Source organism: Corvus brachyrhynchos, unplaced genomic scaffold, assembly GCF_000691975.1.
Source record: "Corvus brachyrhynchos isolate BGI_N302 unplaced genomic scaffold, ASM69197v1 scaffold49, whole genome shotgun sequence".
Classification (NCBI taxonomy): Eukaryota; Metazoa; Chordata; class Aves; order Passeriformes; family Corvidae; genus Corvus; species Corvus brachyrhynchos.
Genome location: NW_008240029.1, coordinates 101,935 through 119,483, shown reverse-complemented (window position 1 = coordinate 119,483; position 17,549 = coordinate 101,935). Strand labels below are relative to the sequence as shown.

Below are 17,549 nucleotides of genomic sequence, written 5' to 3'. Positions count from 1 at the left end.
ACTGACTAATCCTGATCACCTTCTTGTCATCCCACGATGACCTTGAGGGTGAACCATTCCCCATCACCTCTCCAGAGACTGTGAGACTGTGCATTGGTTTTGCAACGCCTGGTTTTTGGTGGTGGGGGGGCCACAGAGGTGGCTTCTGTGAGAAGCTGCAAGAATCTTCCACCATGTCTGGCAGAGCCAGTCCCTGATGGCTCTGAAGAGGGACATGCCACTGGCCAAAGCTGGACCAATTGGAAATGATACTAATGCCTCTGTGATAACATATTTAAGAAGAAATCAAAACAAAGGTGGTGGCGCTGTTTTAATTCCAGCTGGAGAAGAGGAGGAGGTGAGAGTATGTGAGGGAAACAACATGGGGACACCAAGGTCAGTGGAGAAGGAGGGGCAGGATCCAGGCACCAGAGCTGAGATTCCTCTACAGGCCATGGTGATGACCATGATGAAGTAGGCAGCCCTGCAGCCCATGGAGTTCCATAGGGGATGCAGAGATCCATCCACAGCCCATGGGGGAGGTGCCCACACCAGAGCAGGTGGATGCCTGGAAGAGGCTGTGGTCCTGTGGGAGACCTGGTGGAGAGAGGGGGCCCCTGCATCCAAGGTGGAGCAGCCTGTCCTTGGAGGACTGCAACCTGTGGAAGAGTGACCAACGCCTCAGTTTTGGGAGGACTGTTTGCCTGTGGGAGGAATTCACATTGCAGCAGTTTTGGGAGGACCGCTGCTTGTGAGATTGGGACCATGCGGAGTTCGTGGAGAACTGTCTCCTGTGGGAAGGGACTCCACAGTCTCACAGGTGAATGACTTCTCTTCCTGAGCCAAGTGGAAGAAGAGCTTGGGTGATGAACTGACCAAAACCCCTACTCCCTATGCTGTCAGTGGGAAGGAGGGAGCGGTTGGGGAAAAAAGCCTTCTCATTATCCTGCTCTGATTTTGTTAGTAATAAATTGACTTTCTAAGTCGAGCCTGGTTTGCCCTTGGAGTGCTTTCTCCCAGTCCTTATCTCAGCTCATGAGCCTTTGTTAAATTTTCACTCCTCTACCCAGCTGTAGCAGGGGAGGGTAAGTGAGTGACTTTCATGGGTACCTGGCATTTAGCCAGTGTCAAACCATGACAGACTGGCTGGCCCGTAGTTCCTCAGAGTCCTTCTTGCCCTTTAAGAAAGACTGGGGTGATGTTTGCTTTCTTTAAGTTTTTGTGCACCTCTCCTAACCGCCATGACCTTTCAAAGATGATTGTAAGGAGCCTCGCTGTAATGTCCACCAGCTCTCTCAGCACTCAGGGATGCATCCCATCAGAGCCCATGGACTTCAGATATCAAGTTTGCCTAGGTGTTCTCTAACCCCAGTCCTAGACCAACAGAAACTTCCTTCCAACATTCTTTTACCCTGGTTTCCTGAGTCAGAGATTCTTGAGGGTTTGTCAGTGAGACTGATGCAAAGATGTTCACATACTCCATCTTCTCTGTGTCCTCTCTTACTAGGTTCCCCCCTCTGTTTGGTAATAGGCCCACATTATCCTTACTTTTCCTTTTGTTATTGATGTATTTGAAGCCTTTCTTTCTGTCTGTGACATCCTTGGCCAGATGTAATTCCAGATGGGCCTTGGCCTTCGTTGTCTCATTTCTACTTACTCTTACAACTTATTTATGTTCATTTCAAGTGGCCTGACACTGCTTCAGTCTCCTGTGTATTTCCTGTTTCAGTATTAACAGGAGTTCCTAGTTCATTTGTCTCTTGCCCCTGTGCTCAATTTCTTGTTCATTGGGGTGCAGATTATGCTAATTATACTCAGGTCCCTCCAACCTCAGACACTTGGAAGCAGGTGCGTAGAATAATTGTTTGTTATCTGTTTGTTTTACCGAAGAATAATTCGCCTAGTGTTGTGTTACCTGTGGTTATCCTATTTTGCATATTCCTTTATACATTACCTTTATCATACATACTTATATATACAAGTATGTACACATATGTCTTTCTATATATAATTGCATATACCAAATATATGCTTATACTAATATCAAACCAAGATATGTAATTACTTTTAAAAAGAGGCAACCACAGGTCTTACATTTGCGATTAGTGACATCAAACATGCCAGAACAAGAATACCAGAGAGCTCAAGAACATCTCCAGTGCTTTACTTCCCAGTGCAAACCATTTGTTGAATAGTGATTGTACAAAGCAGAGAAATGGTGTCTGTTAAGGAGCATCTGCATTGGAGAAGAGAAGGAAAATATGAAAAGAAACCACATCTCAGTCATTTCCTTGTCTGACCTAAGGGGAGAATTACCCAGTGTACCCAGCTTTTATCATGATTAGGATGAACCATGTAGGGTCACATGATGGTTCAGTATCTCAAGGATCAGTTCTGTACCATCCTACCCATCAGGCTGTAGGGAATTGCTATTCCATAAAGGTATGAGAAGCTCCCAGAAAGCTCCCCAAAATCAAGTTAGATTTCAAAAGGGAGGAGGTTTCCCAGGGATTGAGGTGAAGCTGACCAGCCTGTAGTTCCATGTGTCCTCCTAGCCTGTCCTGAAGCTAGAAGTGACAGCATGTGTGGAGGCCATGCTCCGACTCTCCTTTCCTTCAAAATTGTGGTATGTATGGTGTAAAAGGGAATATTTCCCATGCACTATAAAGTTAATTTGCACTTGTACTCAGTTTTTCTTGCATAACTTTTCTTTCTATTTCTGTTGAAGTCTCAGATGCTTTCTTTTCTCTCTTGTGAGAGTCGTGTTTCATCTTGCAACCCACAGGTTTATGTAGCTAAAGATTGAATTAATATGTGTGACATGGCGTTATGCAGAGACTGGTTTTAGTTGTTCTTCTGCCATAATCCTCAAGTCCTCTTTATGCTTGACTCTGTGTTTGGTTGTTTATTATGATTCCTAAATACTCTCTGACTAAATATGTGTCTTGTTTTCTTTGTTTCTAGATGTGAAACTTTACTTGTATTAAAAGTATTTTGCATGCTAATCTATCAAGCATTCATGTAGCTCTGCCTGCATCAGTACTATGTCTTTGATACTGATTACTGTTACTTAGGCTTACTCATTTTACATCTACTTTTTTATTTTTTTGCATTGTCCCTTTGGAGATGCCCACTTCAGTTTAACTGGAGAAATGAGTAATAAAAAGGATTTTGATACTTAAAAGTTTTAACATTAACATGATTCAACTCTCTCTGTTGTATATGACTTTCCTTGCCTCATAAACATCTCTGGCCTACACTAATCAATATATACTCTGTCTAGCACAGCAGAGTTTTCATGGTTGATATATGTAAGCAGAAAAGACAGAGAACATGTATATCCAGCTCTGCCTTCATAGGGACAAGAATTGTGATGTTTTTCAGAGCATGGAACCATCACCGCTTTTTTAAACCAAGCATACTAGTCATCATAAATAGGTACAGAATCTGTAGAGTTCTTCAAATTCTTTTGTCTATGCTGGAAGTGTTGTAATAGCTGGGAGGTTTATTACTGTTAATTGCAAAGAAAAGATAATATTCTGTCAGCATGTGATTATCCTGAAGACTTCCGGAAATGGTTGACCACAGTTTCTGGTCCAGTTTCTATTTGTAACTTAGCAATTTTATAATCTAGGAGGAGATAGATACTAACGCACTATTTTCAGGATAGCTGCAACGTACCTCTGGTGACATGTGGTTTTTACATTAATTTTGGTGGCTGACCTTTTGTAGATCCACACTGATTGTTCCCAGGTATTTTTCTCCTCCATGTACCTAAAAACAGATTTGAATTTTAGCTAATCAGCCAATAGTTCTTGGGTTCTTTTTGTTTGTTTGTATATAGTTGCAACAATTACCTTTCTCTAGTCATTGGGTTCCTACCCCATTCTTACAATCTTTCAGAGGTGATGGAGAAGTGGGATATCATCCTGGTCTCTCAGTGACCTTAAATACACTGCCTTACAGTCCTAGGAAGTTCTGTAGGTTGGGATTTCTCCAGAAGTCCCTGACTCGAACTTATTCTACTACAGGTAGTTAGTTTTTCCCTTTGAATCTTTTCTGTTGACCCAGAAACCTAGAAGACTTCACTGGTGATAATGAAGGCAAAATCTGAAGCAGTGTCCTGAATCTGTGAAAGCAGACCAAAGCACTGAGTGACTCATCCTTATATGCATTTGTTGTCAAAAATTGATCCAACCCATTAAGGATATGGGCTCATAGGGCCTTGATTTTTTGTTTGTTCTTTTACTGTTGATTTAATAATCAGTGTTGAATCAACATTACCAGTCTCGTTAACTGATTAAAACTAGAACTTTGGGGTTTTATTGAATAAAGAATCTACTGATGCCATTACATGAGGAACTTGCAGATAAATAGCTTCTTTGGTAGAGGGAAGTGATTGATAAATTTGACATCTTTGTAGCTATCTGCAATATGTACATTGTGAAGCCAGTCTGCAAAATAAAATTAGATCTGATGTGAACTTGGCAGATCATTTTGAAAGATACAAATTCAGATAAAAATAATTTTGTATTGTTTTTTGGGATCTAAATAGAATGAATGTAATCAGGATTTGTATTTCCAACTTAAAAGATATCCCTATGTGGATGTGTGTATACTTTGAGGTGCTGGACACAATAGAGAACATACAATTTAAGTTTGGGAAATTAAATTAATATTTTCAGATGAGCTTTCTGTCAATACTGAGGTCTTAGCAATTTGTGGTATTGATTTTGTCATAGCAGCAAAATTTTAGAGGTAGAAACACTTTTTTTTGCTGTTTTCTTCCCCTTGGCTCCTCTAAAGGAAAACTTCACCTTTTTTTTTTCTTCTTTCTTAACCTCTTCTGTTGAATTCAGGGCAAGCATACAAAGAAGAGTCATTGTTACCCACCAATGAACAGAGATCACCGCAGAATCATCCATGAATTAGCTCAGGTTTATGGCATTGAAAGTGTGAGCTATGACAACGAACCAAAGCGCAATGTTGTTATCACTGCAGTGAAGTATGTAATTTATTGTTGTTTTCAAATCTTTACAGTATAGTTTAAATAATTGGATGGTTTTTTATCACTTAGCAGAATGAGTTTATTTACAATGCAATTTGCAAAATGCAGCAATTTCCAGTAGAAATTTTTTTTTAAAGCAGTTTTTGAATTGATAGTTTCATGGGTTCATTTCCACTACTTAAGTAAATCTTCAGAGAAGAAAACACAATTAGAAATAAAAAAAGCTAAGAAAATATTTTGCAAGATTGTTTTCCGTTCATCATAGCAGTAACTTTTTGTCATCAGCTAAATTTGATAGAGGTATCAGAAATAAAATACATAATAAAATTTTATGAAAACTAATTACTGGTTTGAGAAATCATACTTTAAATTTACACTACCTTTGAAAAAATATGGTTATTGTAACATATTTCTCCATCTATCTGAAGCTGTCACAGTGTATACTCCCTCTTCAGTTAATGGACAAAGAGGGAGCTGGAATTACTGCAAATTGAAGAGATTTCGTAGCAAAAATGAAAATTTTTGGAGAACACTCACAAAAGGCAGTTATAGTAGAGAAGAAAATGAAGGGAATATAGCTAGGGGAAAAGCAAGCTGACTGCACTAGAGACATAGTATGGGAAGGCTTCAGGTATCAGGGCTTCATTGACCGTGCTCCTTACTCAGCAGCATATTTAGTTTTGTGCTGTCAAATTGTGATTATTTGACAACCAATTGTTTTAAACTGTAAATATTGACTGCAGTTGTAAGAAATCTGTCATCTTCCATGCTATTAGAGTGCCATGAGCTACTCCTTAACTTGTTCATCAGTTGGTAGCTTAGCTACAATCTTGATTTCTTCCAAGAGAGATGGAACATTACTTTGATCTTACAACTTATGATACTTTTTGTTTCAAGTAAAGGAAGATGAACAAAGTGTTCATATTTGAAAAAGCTTATTTTAAAAAAAAAGAAAGAAATTAGGGGGCAGGATGAGAAATTAGTGAAGAGAATAAAAGGAGCAGGGCAGATGATTATGCTTCAAAAGCAAAGGCAAGTCCTGCAACTTGAGAATGGGAGGCCTTCCTCTATGGTTTTAGGAGAGATTGCACACTTGCTTCTACTCTTGCTCCTTGTGTTCTTCAGGGAATAGCACACTGTGCAGAATGCACATGCTTCTTTTTCATCACTGCCGCTCTTAAAAGACACTTGAGTGGTGTACTGAGACTATTCTTCAGCTGCACACCAATATTTCTTAAATTAATGGATTCATCCAGAACTTCTTTTAATTTTCTTTTTATCTGCCACTTCTTCAAGATATAAAAAACATTGTAGCCTCAGATGAGGAATAGCTCAAGTTGCAGAATGATATTTTTGTGTATTTCACAATGGCTTCTTCAACTCCCAGAGCTTGTAATCACCAGAAAGTCAAAATGGTTTTGTTTCATTCTGTCTCAGCAATGCCTTCGGATTTCTATCATGGGCTCCTCCATGTATAAATAAATGAAAATCATTCAGACAAGAAGACCATTCCTTCTCTTCACACTCCACCATTGTCTCATTCAAATGGTAGCATCGCTATTACAGGTAGGTTAGAAGAGTGAGAAAGTCCCATTGCTAAGAAAGCTTCTTTCAACCAGGCTTCGTCCTCTTCCAGAGATCTAGGGGCACACTTCATAAACCTGCTTTGCTCTCAGCCTCTGCCTCCATCACCATCAGTAAAAGTTGATCATATTAGCTGCATTAGAGTCACTCATGTACGGCATTACCCATATATAACCACAGAGATCATTCCCAGTTTTGACTGTTAACCTTGATCTGAATTATAGTTCTGGTGTCATTTGAAGTGTAAGACCCGTAGTGAATCCTTGTAAGTGCTTTTCTCTGTGCTTACCTGTTGGTCATCTTTGCAGTCACCATCTTTTCAACAGTTGCAGTACCAGATTCTTTCTGAACTATGTTCAGAGGTAATGGATAATGTCCAGACTGTTATGATGAAAAGAGTAAAGCTTCCTTTCCAAGTAGACACTTGTGTTTCGCTGAACCTGTCAATGGTTTTTTGAAGTTTTTTACTCAGATGAGTAAAACTTTTCTCCTTCTCTAAATAACTCTGGATTCCAGAGCCTGTTAAAGGGGTGTCTGCTTGTTTTTATGTAGTGACCACTGTGTAAGCAGCTTGTATGGACTTGAGACATCCTGGAAGTGATTTTGAGGGCAGTCATCCCTGTAAGACCCATCCTCTTCCTGTTACTTCCAGGAAGAACATTAGGGTCAGTTTCTCCTCATTAACAAGGGGACTTCTCAAGAAGGTGACAAGGTCCTGCATGGTTCTCAGTGAGAAAGCCACATGCTGCCACAGTCTCATTGACATGTCCTTTGTTTTTTTTTTTTTTTACCCAGGGTTTTATTTCCTTTCGATGAGGTCAGTCTGGAAATGGCTCAGAAATGGTTACATAGATGTAGGTTATACAAGATCAGCAGGATCAAAGACCTAAAGAAATTAAAACCCCTGTAACCACATGGAACACCCTTATTATTATAGTTGCATCGCAGAAAGAAAAAACTGCACATCCCAGTGGCAGGGTTGAGAGGAAAGTATATGTTCTGAGGAAATAACATTATCCTTTGACTTCTTTAAGTTTTTCTGGGCATGTTTCAGTACTTGAACTCTAGGTACAAATTCATTTTACTTAACTATCTCTGCAGCCTTTCTGGTATCTAAAATAAATTCAGATTCAATTTGACAGAAATTATGATGACTACATGAAGGTACTCTTGTTTATTTAAGAGCTTTTTTTCCACCCTTCACTGTCTAAGAATTTCATCTTCTGCCATGAGGCAAAAGCTAACTTTCTCTGTACCCCCTTTTGCAATCACGAAGGCCTATTGTAAGGCAATGCCTCTCGACATCTGCAACTTCTAAGAATGTTAAAGCAATTTAAGTACAAATAATGCTATAAGGTCACCAGCCAAGGTGGTTTTAACAGCAGTCCTGCTTCAGAAAAAAAGCTGCATCTTTTTCTTATTGTTTTTTTCTTAAACATTGACATTGTTTGCCCTGAGAATAGTGTATGTTGCTTCTGGAAAGCTTAGGCATAGACTATATGAAGTTTAAACAATATGGGGATTATTTAAGAGCCATTTGCTTCATTATTCCACCTCAACTGTTATCAGTTTTTGGAGACATTTTTCACAAAAATCTGCTCTGTCTGAAATATGATGGCACATTATTGCAAGACTACATGGAATTAGTCTGGATAGAGTAGTGGACAAGGAATTTTGTAGTATTTCATACCAAAACAGATCAATGCTGACCCATCCTATAGTTACAAAAATTGAGCTTGCAGTCTTGAAGAAGATAAATTGAGTCATGATTTCCACATTCCGGTTTTATACAACAGGCCATCCTGTCAGCACTAGCACTGCCTTAAAATCAGCAGATAATTTATGTTCAAGCTTCTCCCTGTACTGCTGTTAAAAATGTGTCATCTCAACTTTTTTGCTTGAGGCAGGCACTTGGCTTTTTTTTTCCTTACTTTGAGACTAAGTTAATGAAACGAAGAATAGCAACTTTCATATCAAAATGTCCAAAATACTTGCAGAGCTTTTTGTGTTCATATCAACAGTTCTTTTACAACTGATGATAGATAACCATGGCTGGATAGGTAGGGTCTGCTTTCTTTCTTATTTCCAGTAATTAATTAATCAAAGGTTTTTTTTTTTCCCCATTGTACATCTCTTTAGTTGAATTCAATTGTTTGGGGTTTTTCCACATGGACTAAATGTGGGCTGTTTCATCTCTTTTTTTCCTCTTTAACCAATCAGTGTGCCACCAAGGTATACAGAAAGTGGTGTTCATTTTGCTGGAATGTAAGTTTATAGATTTTTGTCTCTAAATCTCCTGTGGTTTCATGACATACCAATTTGCTGTTTATCTCTTCTGCTTTTTTTTGAGGAATGCTAAATTTTCTCAAAGCTATAACAGGTCTAGGCCTTGATGTAACCAAAGTAGATTTTGTTCCAGGATCATCTCTAATTGTTCACAAGGCTTTGATCCCTCCTAATTTTTAAAGGTATGCTAGATTAACCCTCTACATCCTGGGAACATTTAACTTTAGAGCAGAACTGCTGATTTACATTCTTGAAATGCAGGACCATTCTCTTTTTTCAGTAAGATTTCTTTTTTTTTAGCTAATTAGTAGAAATCAGTGCACATGTATTCTTCGAAGTGTTGTGTTTCTGACATTTCAGAGCTCTCATTTATTTTCTTCTTTTTTTACTGTACAAGCAAGATTTAGTCTGATGTTCTAGAGTAAGGACAGACACTTTAGTTGTTGAAGGCCTTTCTAGCCTTTCTTTTTTTTGCTTAATTACCTCCAGGCAATTTGCTTTCCATGTTTTTGCGCATCACAGTTGATAAAAATGAAAGAGGACAACAGAATACCCTCCCATCTACCACTGTTGTCTTTTTCCAGTTAGAACTCTACCGTTGAGATGTAAGTGAAATGGCAGTGGGAGCATTTGGCTTTATATGGCAGGCTTAGAGCTAAAGGACTTCTTAACCATTTTAGACAAGAGAGGAAAATTAGCTGTTCTCAACTGATAGGACTGTAATATACTTGTTGTTAGAGTGTACATGTAAACATAATATAACCTTGAAAAAATTACGGTCATTGGCAAGTAACTTCTTTTCCAGATAATGAAAACTTTCACTGTTGGGGAGATGGGGGTGCTTTTTAAATTGGTGACCTATGTTTGTAAGATTTTGTAGTTCATTTGAATAGACTGTCAGTACTCAGTTTAAAACAATACTGAAAGGAGCTCAGGGATCATCACGTAATATTTTAGTGGACTTTTGACTTACCTTGAAAGTGTTGTGGAGTTTTTCATCTGTGTTGCCACAATATCACAAAAATTTGCCCTTAAATACAAACTCATAGAAACAAGACATTATAAAATAAAAAAGATAAATATGATGGAAATAAGACAAATACATAATTTTTGTAAGCTCTGAAATAGAACTGGCGTTCATCTGTGTACTGTTGTGAGATTTCAACTGCTTAAAGCTCTCAGGGAAATGGGGAGAAAGTATGAATTACCAAGAATGTGACAAAGCATGGAACTCAACATGTGCACATTTCTGGAATTATAACAATGCACAACACATTGCTTTGCAGCATTTCTGCTATTCAGTGTGTAATTTTGAAAGAAACAAGATGCATGTGTTGGTATTCATTGAGTAGAAATTTAATTAGCAAACACAGAGAATCTCGTGATCTAGAGGAGTTTATTTAGAAATGCATAAATAAAGTAATTAAGGAGGAAATATTATTTAGTACTTGACATAGAATCATGTAGGTTGGGAAAAGACCCTTAAGATCATTGAGTCCAATTGTACTACCAAGTCTGCCCTTAAACCAAGTCCCCAAACACCATATCTACACATCTTTTAAATACCTCCAGGGATGGTGACAGCCACTTCCCTGGGCAGCCTGTTCCAATGCTTGGCAGTTCTCTCAGTGAAGAACTTTTTGCTAATACCCGATAAAAACCATTCAGGAATGCAGTTTGATTAGTGTACAAGAAGTAGTTTGGTCTGAAAATGTCAGTAGCATGGGTTTAGAAGAAGGTGCAGGAAGGGTAAGAAATTGACCTTGATGAGGTTTAAGAATTTTAATTTATTCATCTTATCTGCTCCCAGATAAGATGAAAAAGAAACTGTTAATGGGAAAGCTCTTTCAGTCTTGCAGTTAAATCATCCAAGTGAAATAGGACAAACTCGTTCTTGAAAGTAGCTCATGAATTTAGAGGAAATTTTAAGACATCTCCACAATCTATTAGAGATACAGTGTGTTTGGTAATGATTTGGATTGGTTTTTTTAGTTAGATGCCTTTTTGGAACAATCTTTCTAGGACATTTTTTTCCTGGGTGTTGGGGGTTGTTTGTTTCAGACTTTTTTTTTTTTTTTTTTTAATATATCCTTCCTCTTTCTCCAGCCATTGCAGCCTTTGGGCATAGACTGCCAACTGAAGTTGAGTGTGATTCAAAGCTTAGAACATATAAGTATACATGCTAAAGTACACTGTTCTCCTATACTGGAGAACATACTGCCCTGTGACTATAGCCATGGGGTGACCCTTACACTTCAGATGGGACAGGCACAAGTGTGATGCTTCATTGTGTGGTGGCAATCACATAATAGATTGTAATTAGTGTGGAGGACAGAAGCTGATTTTTTAATTTCCCCACTCTAATGCATAATGTTTTTTTTCTGATCTGATTCACCTGGAATTGCTTACAAGGAAGAGGCAGTTGTTGTTTGGGAGAGTGCTGCTTAGCAGGGTGCTGTGATCAACAAGTTTAACATGATTTACTGCCAGAGTTTGAGAAGGTGCTTCCAAAACTTTAGGTAATATGTTGTAGAGATTCAGTGAACCGTGTTCTCATGCTGCTGAGTTAAGCTATTAAGTTGTTCCTTCTGATTTATATCTTGTTCTTTAAAAGAACAGATATGTTGCCCTTGAGTATAAGTATTCCGGTTTTGGTATTTTAACAGTTGATCATTTAATGCACTTCATAGTAGAAAGGATTTGTGGACCTGACATGCAGAAAAGGAGTTTGGGTACCAATGCTCAAATCTAGTGAGCTGCTTCTGCATCTTTTATAGACAGAAGTGAAGAGACATTTAGAATACTGGATATCTTCTTTGTAATGAAAATGTATTTTTTGCAGTGTTGGTCTCCATGGTTGGAAAATTAAGTATTTGAATAGATGATTTAAGAATGCAAGTATGAACTCTGACACCAAAACTGCTACTTACAAATATTACTCATTCCCAACTTCTTAATGAATATGATTTCCTATTGAATTAAGTAACCTTTCTTTTATTTCTTTAGAGGGAAATCGGTTTGTCCAAGCAATACCTTAACTTCTGTGCTAGATAAAGAAATGCAGAGCAGGCCTGCACCTCCTCTTCCTCATTACAAACAAACAGATAAGTAAGGAATTTGGATTTAAAACCATATTCTTCAGTTTTGTTCTGAGTTCCCCAAGGAACATGTTCCTAAGCTTCAATTTTATACACCGTTTCTTCTTTTTTCTTAACCCACACACAGCTTTGGAGCTTGCAGCATGCACTGAGATGTTCTTTCCACAGAAGCAAGCCTGAAATTAAGTGATACAAAAACATAGGATTGACTGTGTGTTATAGGGGTAGTAGTATAACAAATATTATGGGGTTTTAAAATTATTTTTTAATAAATATTACATGATTGGGAAGAGAGTGCTGTTTTGGAGGTTTGGGGATTCCTTTTTTTTTTTACCTTTAACCCAGAGTAGTGTCTTACTGGCATAAAATTATTTATTTGGACAGATACTAAATGTATTTTTTTGTGTGGATATGACTACACAGTTGATTAAAAGTGAACTACCATTTTTATCAGATAGTGAGTATTACTGAAGGTGGGATATATAAGATATCTTGGTCAATAGTCCTAAAAGGACAGTCTTTACATTTTATGACCTGCCAGCTTCACATACCTGTAGTTATCTCATAGTTATGATTTTTTTTTTTTTTAATGGATGGCTTATTATTTTTTCAGGTTTACCTTTCAAAAGTGTTTTCTTCCCAAGTTTTTCCCAGATTAGCATCTGAAGTCATGTTCAAGTACCTTTTACAGAAGGGGACTGCTTAATGTTGCAGTAGCTACTGTTGGTAGATGCTGCTGGAATACAAAGTAGGCTGTTCTGAGAAAATTTAAATTGTTTCAGAGCTAAGCATCTAGAGCAAAATACATTTCCAAAAGGATTGCTTAAGGTGTAATTCAATGTCAGTTTTAAACAGGTTGTTACTCTTTGTTTCCACTTCTGTGGGATTGCTGTCTTCAGTGACCCTGATTAATGACAAGGAGTTATGTAGCAAAATTAAATAAAGGACTTTAGCCATTTATTTTTCATTTCTAGAAGTAAAGTTTCTTTAGAAGTTCTTAATTCTACAAAACCTTGTGAAAGATCTCATACTGTCTTACTGAAAAAAATCTTTAGTGTTTGAATTTGCTATTACCATATTTTTTTTGTTACTCTTGCTTTTGAAATCAAGTGGATTTATCATCAGCTCAGTTCAACAGTATTTCTTTTGCTGTTTCTTTTAAGAGGGCGTTTTGGACATTTAATCTTCAGTACAGTATCATTTTTTTAATAAATATTACTGGTAAACTACATTTTCTAGTAAAACCCCAAAACAAATTCTGTCGATTCAGACACATGTCGATGTACATTAATTTAATCAAGCATATGTTTTTGTCAAAATTCAGTTAACAAAGGCTTTCTGGAGCATTAAGGTACTCCAACTAAAACTTAATTTAGAAGTGCATGCTATTGACCGATGCAGTGTGTATGTGCACATTGAGACATTACAGGAGTTTGTGATTCAGTTTACTTTGTATCTTGTTTTACATGCATGTGAGTAATATCTAATATTTTTATAATTTCAGGAGTAGTGGAAACAGTGGTTTATCCAAACCATTAAAGGAAGAGCCAGTAATTGACTACTTTGATGTCCAGGACTGAAGTGATTGATGGTGAATCATTCAGATGAATCAGAATCACATAGATTATGATACAGAAGCTTAGAGGTGAAAATGCTAAGTTATTGTGTGAGGTGCTTTTTGATTATCTGTCAAATGATCAGTTGTTCAATATATTCATAATTTGACATCTAAAGTTAGATTGATAAGCTAGTTTAAAAAGTCAAGCATTTCAACAGTTTATGTAACTGCATAATACCTAATAGTGGTACAGCTTTTTAAATCTGGGTTTGGTGCAATTTTGTATCTAATGTGCTGTCAGAATAATGTAGATTTTCATTGATGACTTTGAAGCAAGAGAACTGGTGGTAAACAAATATATTTTTGGAATATTAAGAACAACAATAAATCTCAAATATTTATTTTGACATATATCACGCAAGTTAAAATGGACTAGAAATAATACATGATAAAAACACTGGTTGGGATATTCTTAAGTATTTTCATGTTTTATTAATTCATTTTTGGTTTAATGTGGTAAATTTGAGAATTTGAGTTATACTTCTACATGGAAAGAAATATAAAATTTATGTGTGAATATATACATAAATGCCTATTAAGAGCAGAGACTTGCTTTGGAATCTGAAGAACCAGTATTTGGGGAAGGTGGGGAATTGAGACTTACTCTAATTTATCTCAAATTTGGTATGTTACAAAAAGAAAAGAAAAACAAGCAAAAACAAAGAAAAAAACCCAAAGCAAACAACAACAAAACCAACTCCACAACATGAGATTACTACTACTACTATGTTTTTATTCAAGACCTTGAACAAAATCAGACATTACATATTATTTTGGTGTTCTGTGCATGGTTTTATTGCGGTTTATTTTTTTTTTCTGTACTGTGCAAGCTTAAGATAAATGCGTGAAGTTTGGTTTAAGTATGTTATGTATTTGGAATAATACTTGTAACAGTTATAAGACCATCTGCCTGAACTATTTGGCAATGGAAGATCTTTGTTTTATGGGAAATACCATTAGCAAAATGGGAGGGCAGTTTAAACACTGAAAGACACCAGAGTGGTCTCATGATGGTGAATTGTTTCCAGATCTTGATTTAAGATAGCTGAGTAGCTCTCTGGGAGAGGAGATTGTAGGTCTGATCAGAAGAGGTGGTACAGCTCTGAATTTGAGTAATACCTGTTCTCCTGAGGAGAAGGTTTTTTGTATTAATAGCTTTGGGAACTCTGACACTGAGGTACTCTGGTTCTTGTTGCTTGAGGCTGCAACAATGTAGCACTAGAGGTGAGTCCCCTGTACAGCATCAGAGGCTGATGCTAAAAAGGGGCTCACTATGTTGTAGTGTGAGATTCATTGCCAAAAAACGGAAGGCATTTACTCATGCTTAGATTCACTTAGAGTTATCATATGACCCTGAGCCTTAACTATGAAGCATTCCATGGCTACATTTCAATTGAGCAGCTCATGAAACATGGAACAAGTAGAAAACTCACAGACCATATCTGTCCCCCCAAATGTTTTGAAAATAAAATGCATGCTATTATTGTATATTTTTATAGGAGTTTATTATTTCACATTTTAAAAGATGCAGTCTTAAATGTTACTAAACACTTAATGTGTTTCAGGTAAAACAGGTACCTTCAAGAGTGTTCAGGCTTTTAATTTGTATGTAGTGATTTTAATTTGTTTTACTTTTTTGTCTAAGACTTTGTGAACAGAAATGAAAAATAAATCAGTATGTCTTACATTGCCCTTAATTTCTTAAGCAAATTATGGTTTAATTCTACAAGGTGTACTGCTAAGCTCAGCTGAAGAAATAAGTTACTTAGCACCTTTCCAGGAATGTATTTCCTCAATCCCTTCCTTGTGAGGACTGTATCTGTACCAGTGCTTGCAGACAAATGCTGACTCAATGTGGCCAAAAAAAGGCTATTTCTGGTTTTGAAACTCAGAGCTATGTTAATATAGCACTGATTTCAAGCTTGTAAGACCTCTAGGAAGAATGTACATAGTTACGTTGCAAAGGTAGGTTCCAGACAGGAGCTGGCAACACATGTCCAGTGAACTGAGTCAGGTGCTTGTATGCTGGAGCACACACAGTTGGTTTACTATAGGTAGACCTAACATTACAGAAAACCAAAGTGGTTTAGTTGATAAGAAATGGAATAAAGGTGCAGCCTACTAACTTTTCACAGTTTCACATGAATATAGCCAAAACCATCACATTTGCACCTCTGATTTGAAATTTAAAACCTAAAAGGTTTTCATAGCATTATTTTCAGCTCTGTTTAGTGGAATTCTTATCAGATTATGGCATTAACATAAAAATGAGAGCTTTGGTGTGACGCACTTCAGCAGTCAAGTTGCCACTGCTTGTAATAAGAAAATGGGGGTAATCTCAGTTTCTCAGGCTAAGATTAATAATTATTACTGAATCTGTTCATACTGAGAAGTCCTACTTCTTATCACTTGCCTCTTAACCACATGAATGTTAAAACATTTTTATAGATCTGTATGTTACACATCTCTAAATCATGGCTATTGGAGCATACCTGTAGTTACGAAGAAATTAGTAAGTACTGAATCTTTTTTTTAAATGCATTTTAATAATTTGGTTAAAAATATGATACCATATGTTTGCCATGAAAGTAATTTTCCCCTGGAACTCAGCTACATAGCCTTAAGAAAGAATTCAGTAAGGCTAACAGTGGTGCTGGTCTCTCTGTTTTTGTTTGCTTTTGCTGCAATCTTTGACTTTCATATGGTATAGTCATAAGGCTGGAGTTTTGATATATGTGATAACTTAGCTTCATATTGCACGTGTGCTTCGTGGAAATACTTTTCAAATAGCTATTTTTTAAATCTGAGCTGGCCTTTACACCTTTTATCTAATAGAAAAATAAGTAGGTAAAAGAAATCTTTGCATCCGTGAAGTCAGTGACAAAAATCATTTTGACATCACTGTAACTATGACTTCAGCTTTGATATGCTAGCAATTTTCCACAGCCCTAAGAATAATAATTTCCTGTAAATATATTTACCTTTCAGTAAGCATCTTCTGAAATAAGTTATGTGATACCAGTTGGAATCCATGCAACTTCATGAAGTGCTTTTAAAACTGTGTTTAAAATAGGCAGGTAGTTTGGCATTTGGGCTGTGCTGTTGCCTTTCTGTATAGTTTAACATATTTAACGTGCTCTGAATATTCAGTATTTGGGTTTAACCTAAAATTGTATAAGATGCATAAGTAGACTTCAATATCACTGTTTCTGTGGCAGTTTTTACAGTATCTGCTTCATAATGAAATGAGCAAAATAAAATTTTTCTACAACGCTTGTTATTTGTTGAAAAATTCATATTTAACTTGATTTTTTCAAGTTACTGATGTAAAATTACTTTCTTTATAAACCCAAAATAAATCTTAATTTAAAGTTCAGTGCTTTGGAATTGTTTGCAAACTTCATCTTGGTGTTCAAGGGTTGGAAGACTGAGACATCACAGAGAAACAAGAGTAAAAATTTAAATGGACATTTGGGAAGACTTTTCCCTCAAATTTTTATATAAAATGTGTGATTTCCTGGATCTGAAGTGATTTTTAAATGAATGCTGTGTGGAGAATGAAGCACGTAAAGAGGACTCCCCAGGAAATGGAGAGTATGCTGCCTTCTCGGAATTCAGAACTACAGGAGAGATGATTCTGGATAGAAATGTACATTTTGGTTATATGAAAAACCCTTTATTATGTCAGCCTAAATGCTACTTGGCAATAAAATGTATGATTTTAACTTATGGTCCCTTTATTGTTGTTTGTTCACCATTCAGTTGTAACGGTGACTGTAAGGCAGATGGGGGGAAGGGAAGTGAGGACTAATGTAACTTTAAAGTCCCTGTGGGCTTTAGATACAACAAATTCAGGATGATAAATGGGGGGTGGAGAGATGATGTAAAAATTTTGCCATCACAGTTCAGTAAGTGATGGGAAGATTCAAAGAACAAGCAGTCTGAAAATCAGAAGTTTGAAATAATTTGAACTGCC

The 17,549-nt window shown here is 36.8% G+C and overlaps 1 protein-coding gene across 10 annotated transcripts in view; it reads left to right on the top strand.

Moving 5' to 3' along the window:
• Positions 1-17,302, top strand: part of NFX1 (nuclear transcription factor, X-box binding 1) — an 89,030-nt gene extending 71,728 nt beyond the window's left edge. For 2 of the 10 annotated variants that reach the window (XM_008640883.2, XM_017743627.1), the window contains exons 22-24: positions 4,839-4,984; positions 11,864-11,965; positions 13,460-17,302. In XM_008640883.2, the coding sequence (XP_008639105.1) occupies positions 4,839-4,984; positions 11,864-11,965; positions 13,460-13,535 (324 nt within the window). In that variant the 3' untranslated portion in view covers positions 13,536-17,302. Of the gene's footprint in view, positions 1-4,838; positions 4,985-11,863; positions 11,966-13,459 lie in introns of those variants that run through there. The other 8 variants (XM_017743628.1, XM_017743629.1, XR_001865090.1 and 5 more) reach the window with 7 other exon arrangements.
• Positions 17,303-17,549: the final 247 nt, after the last annotated feature.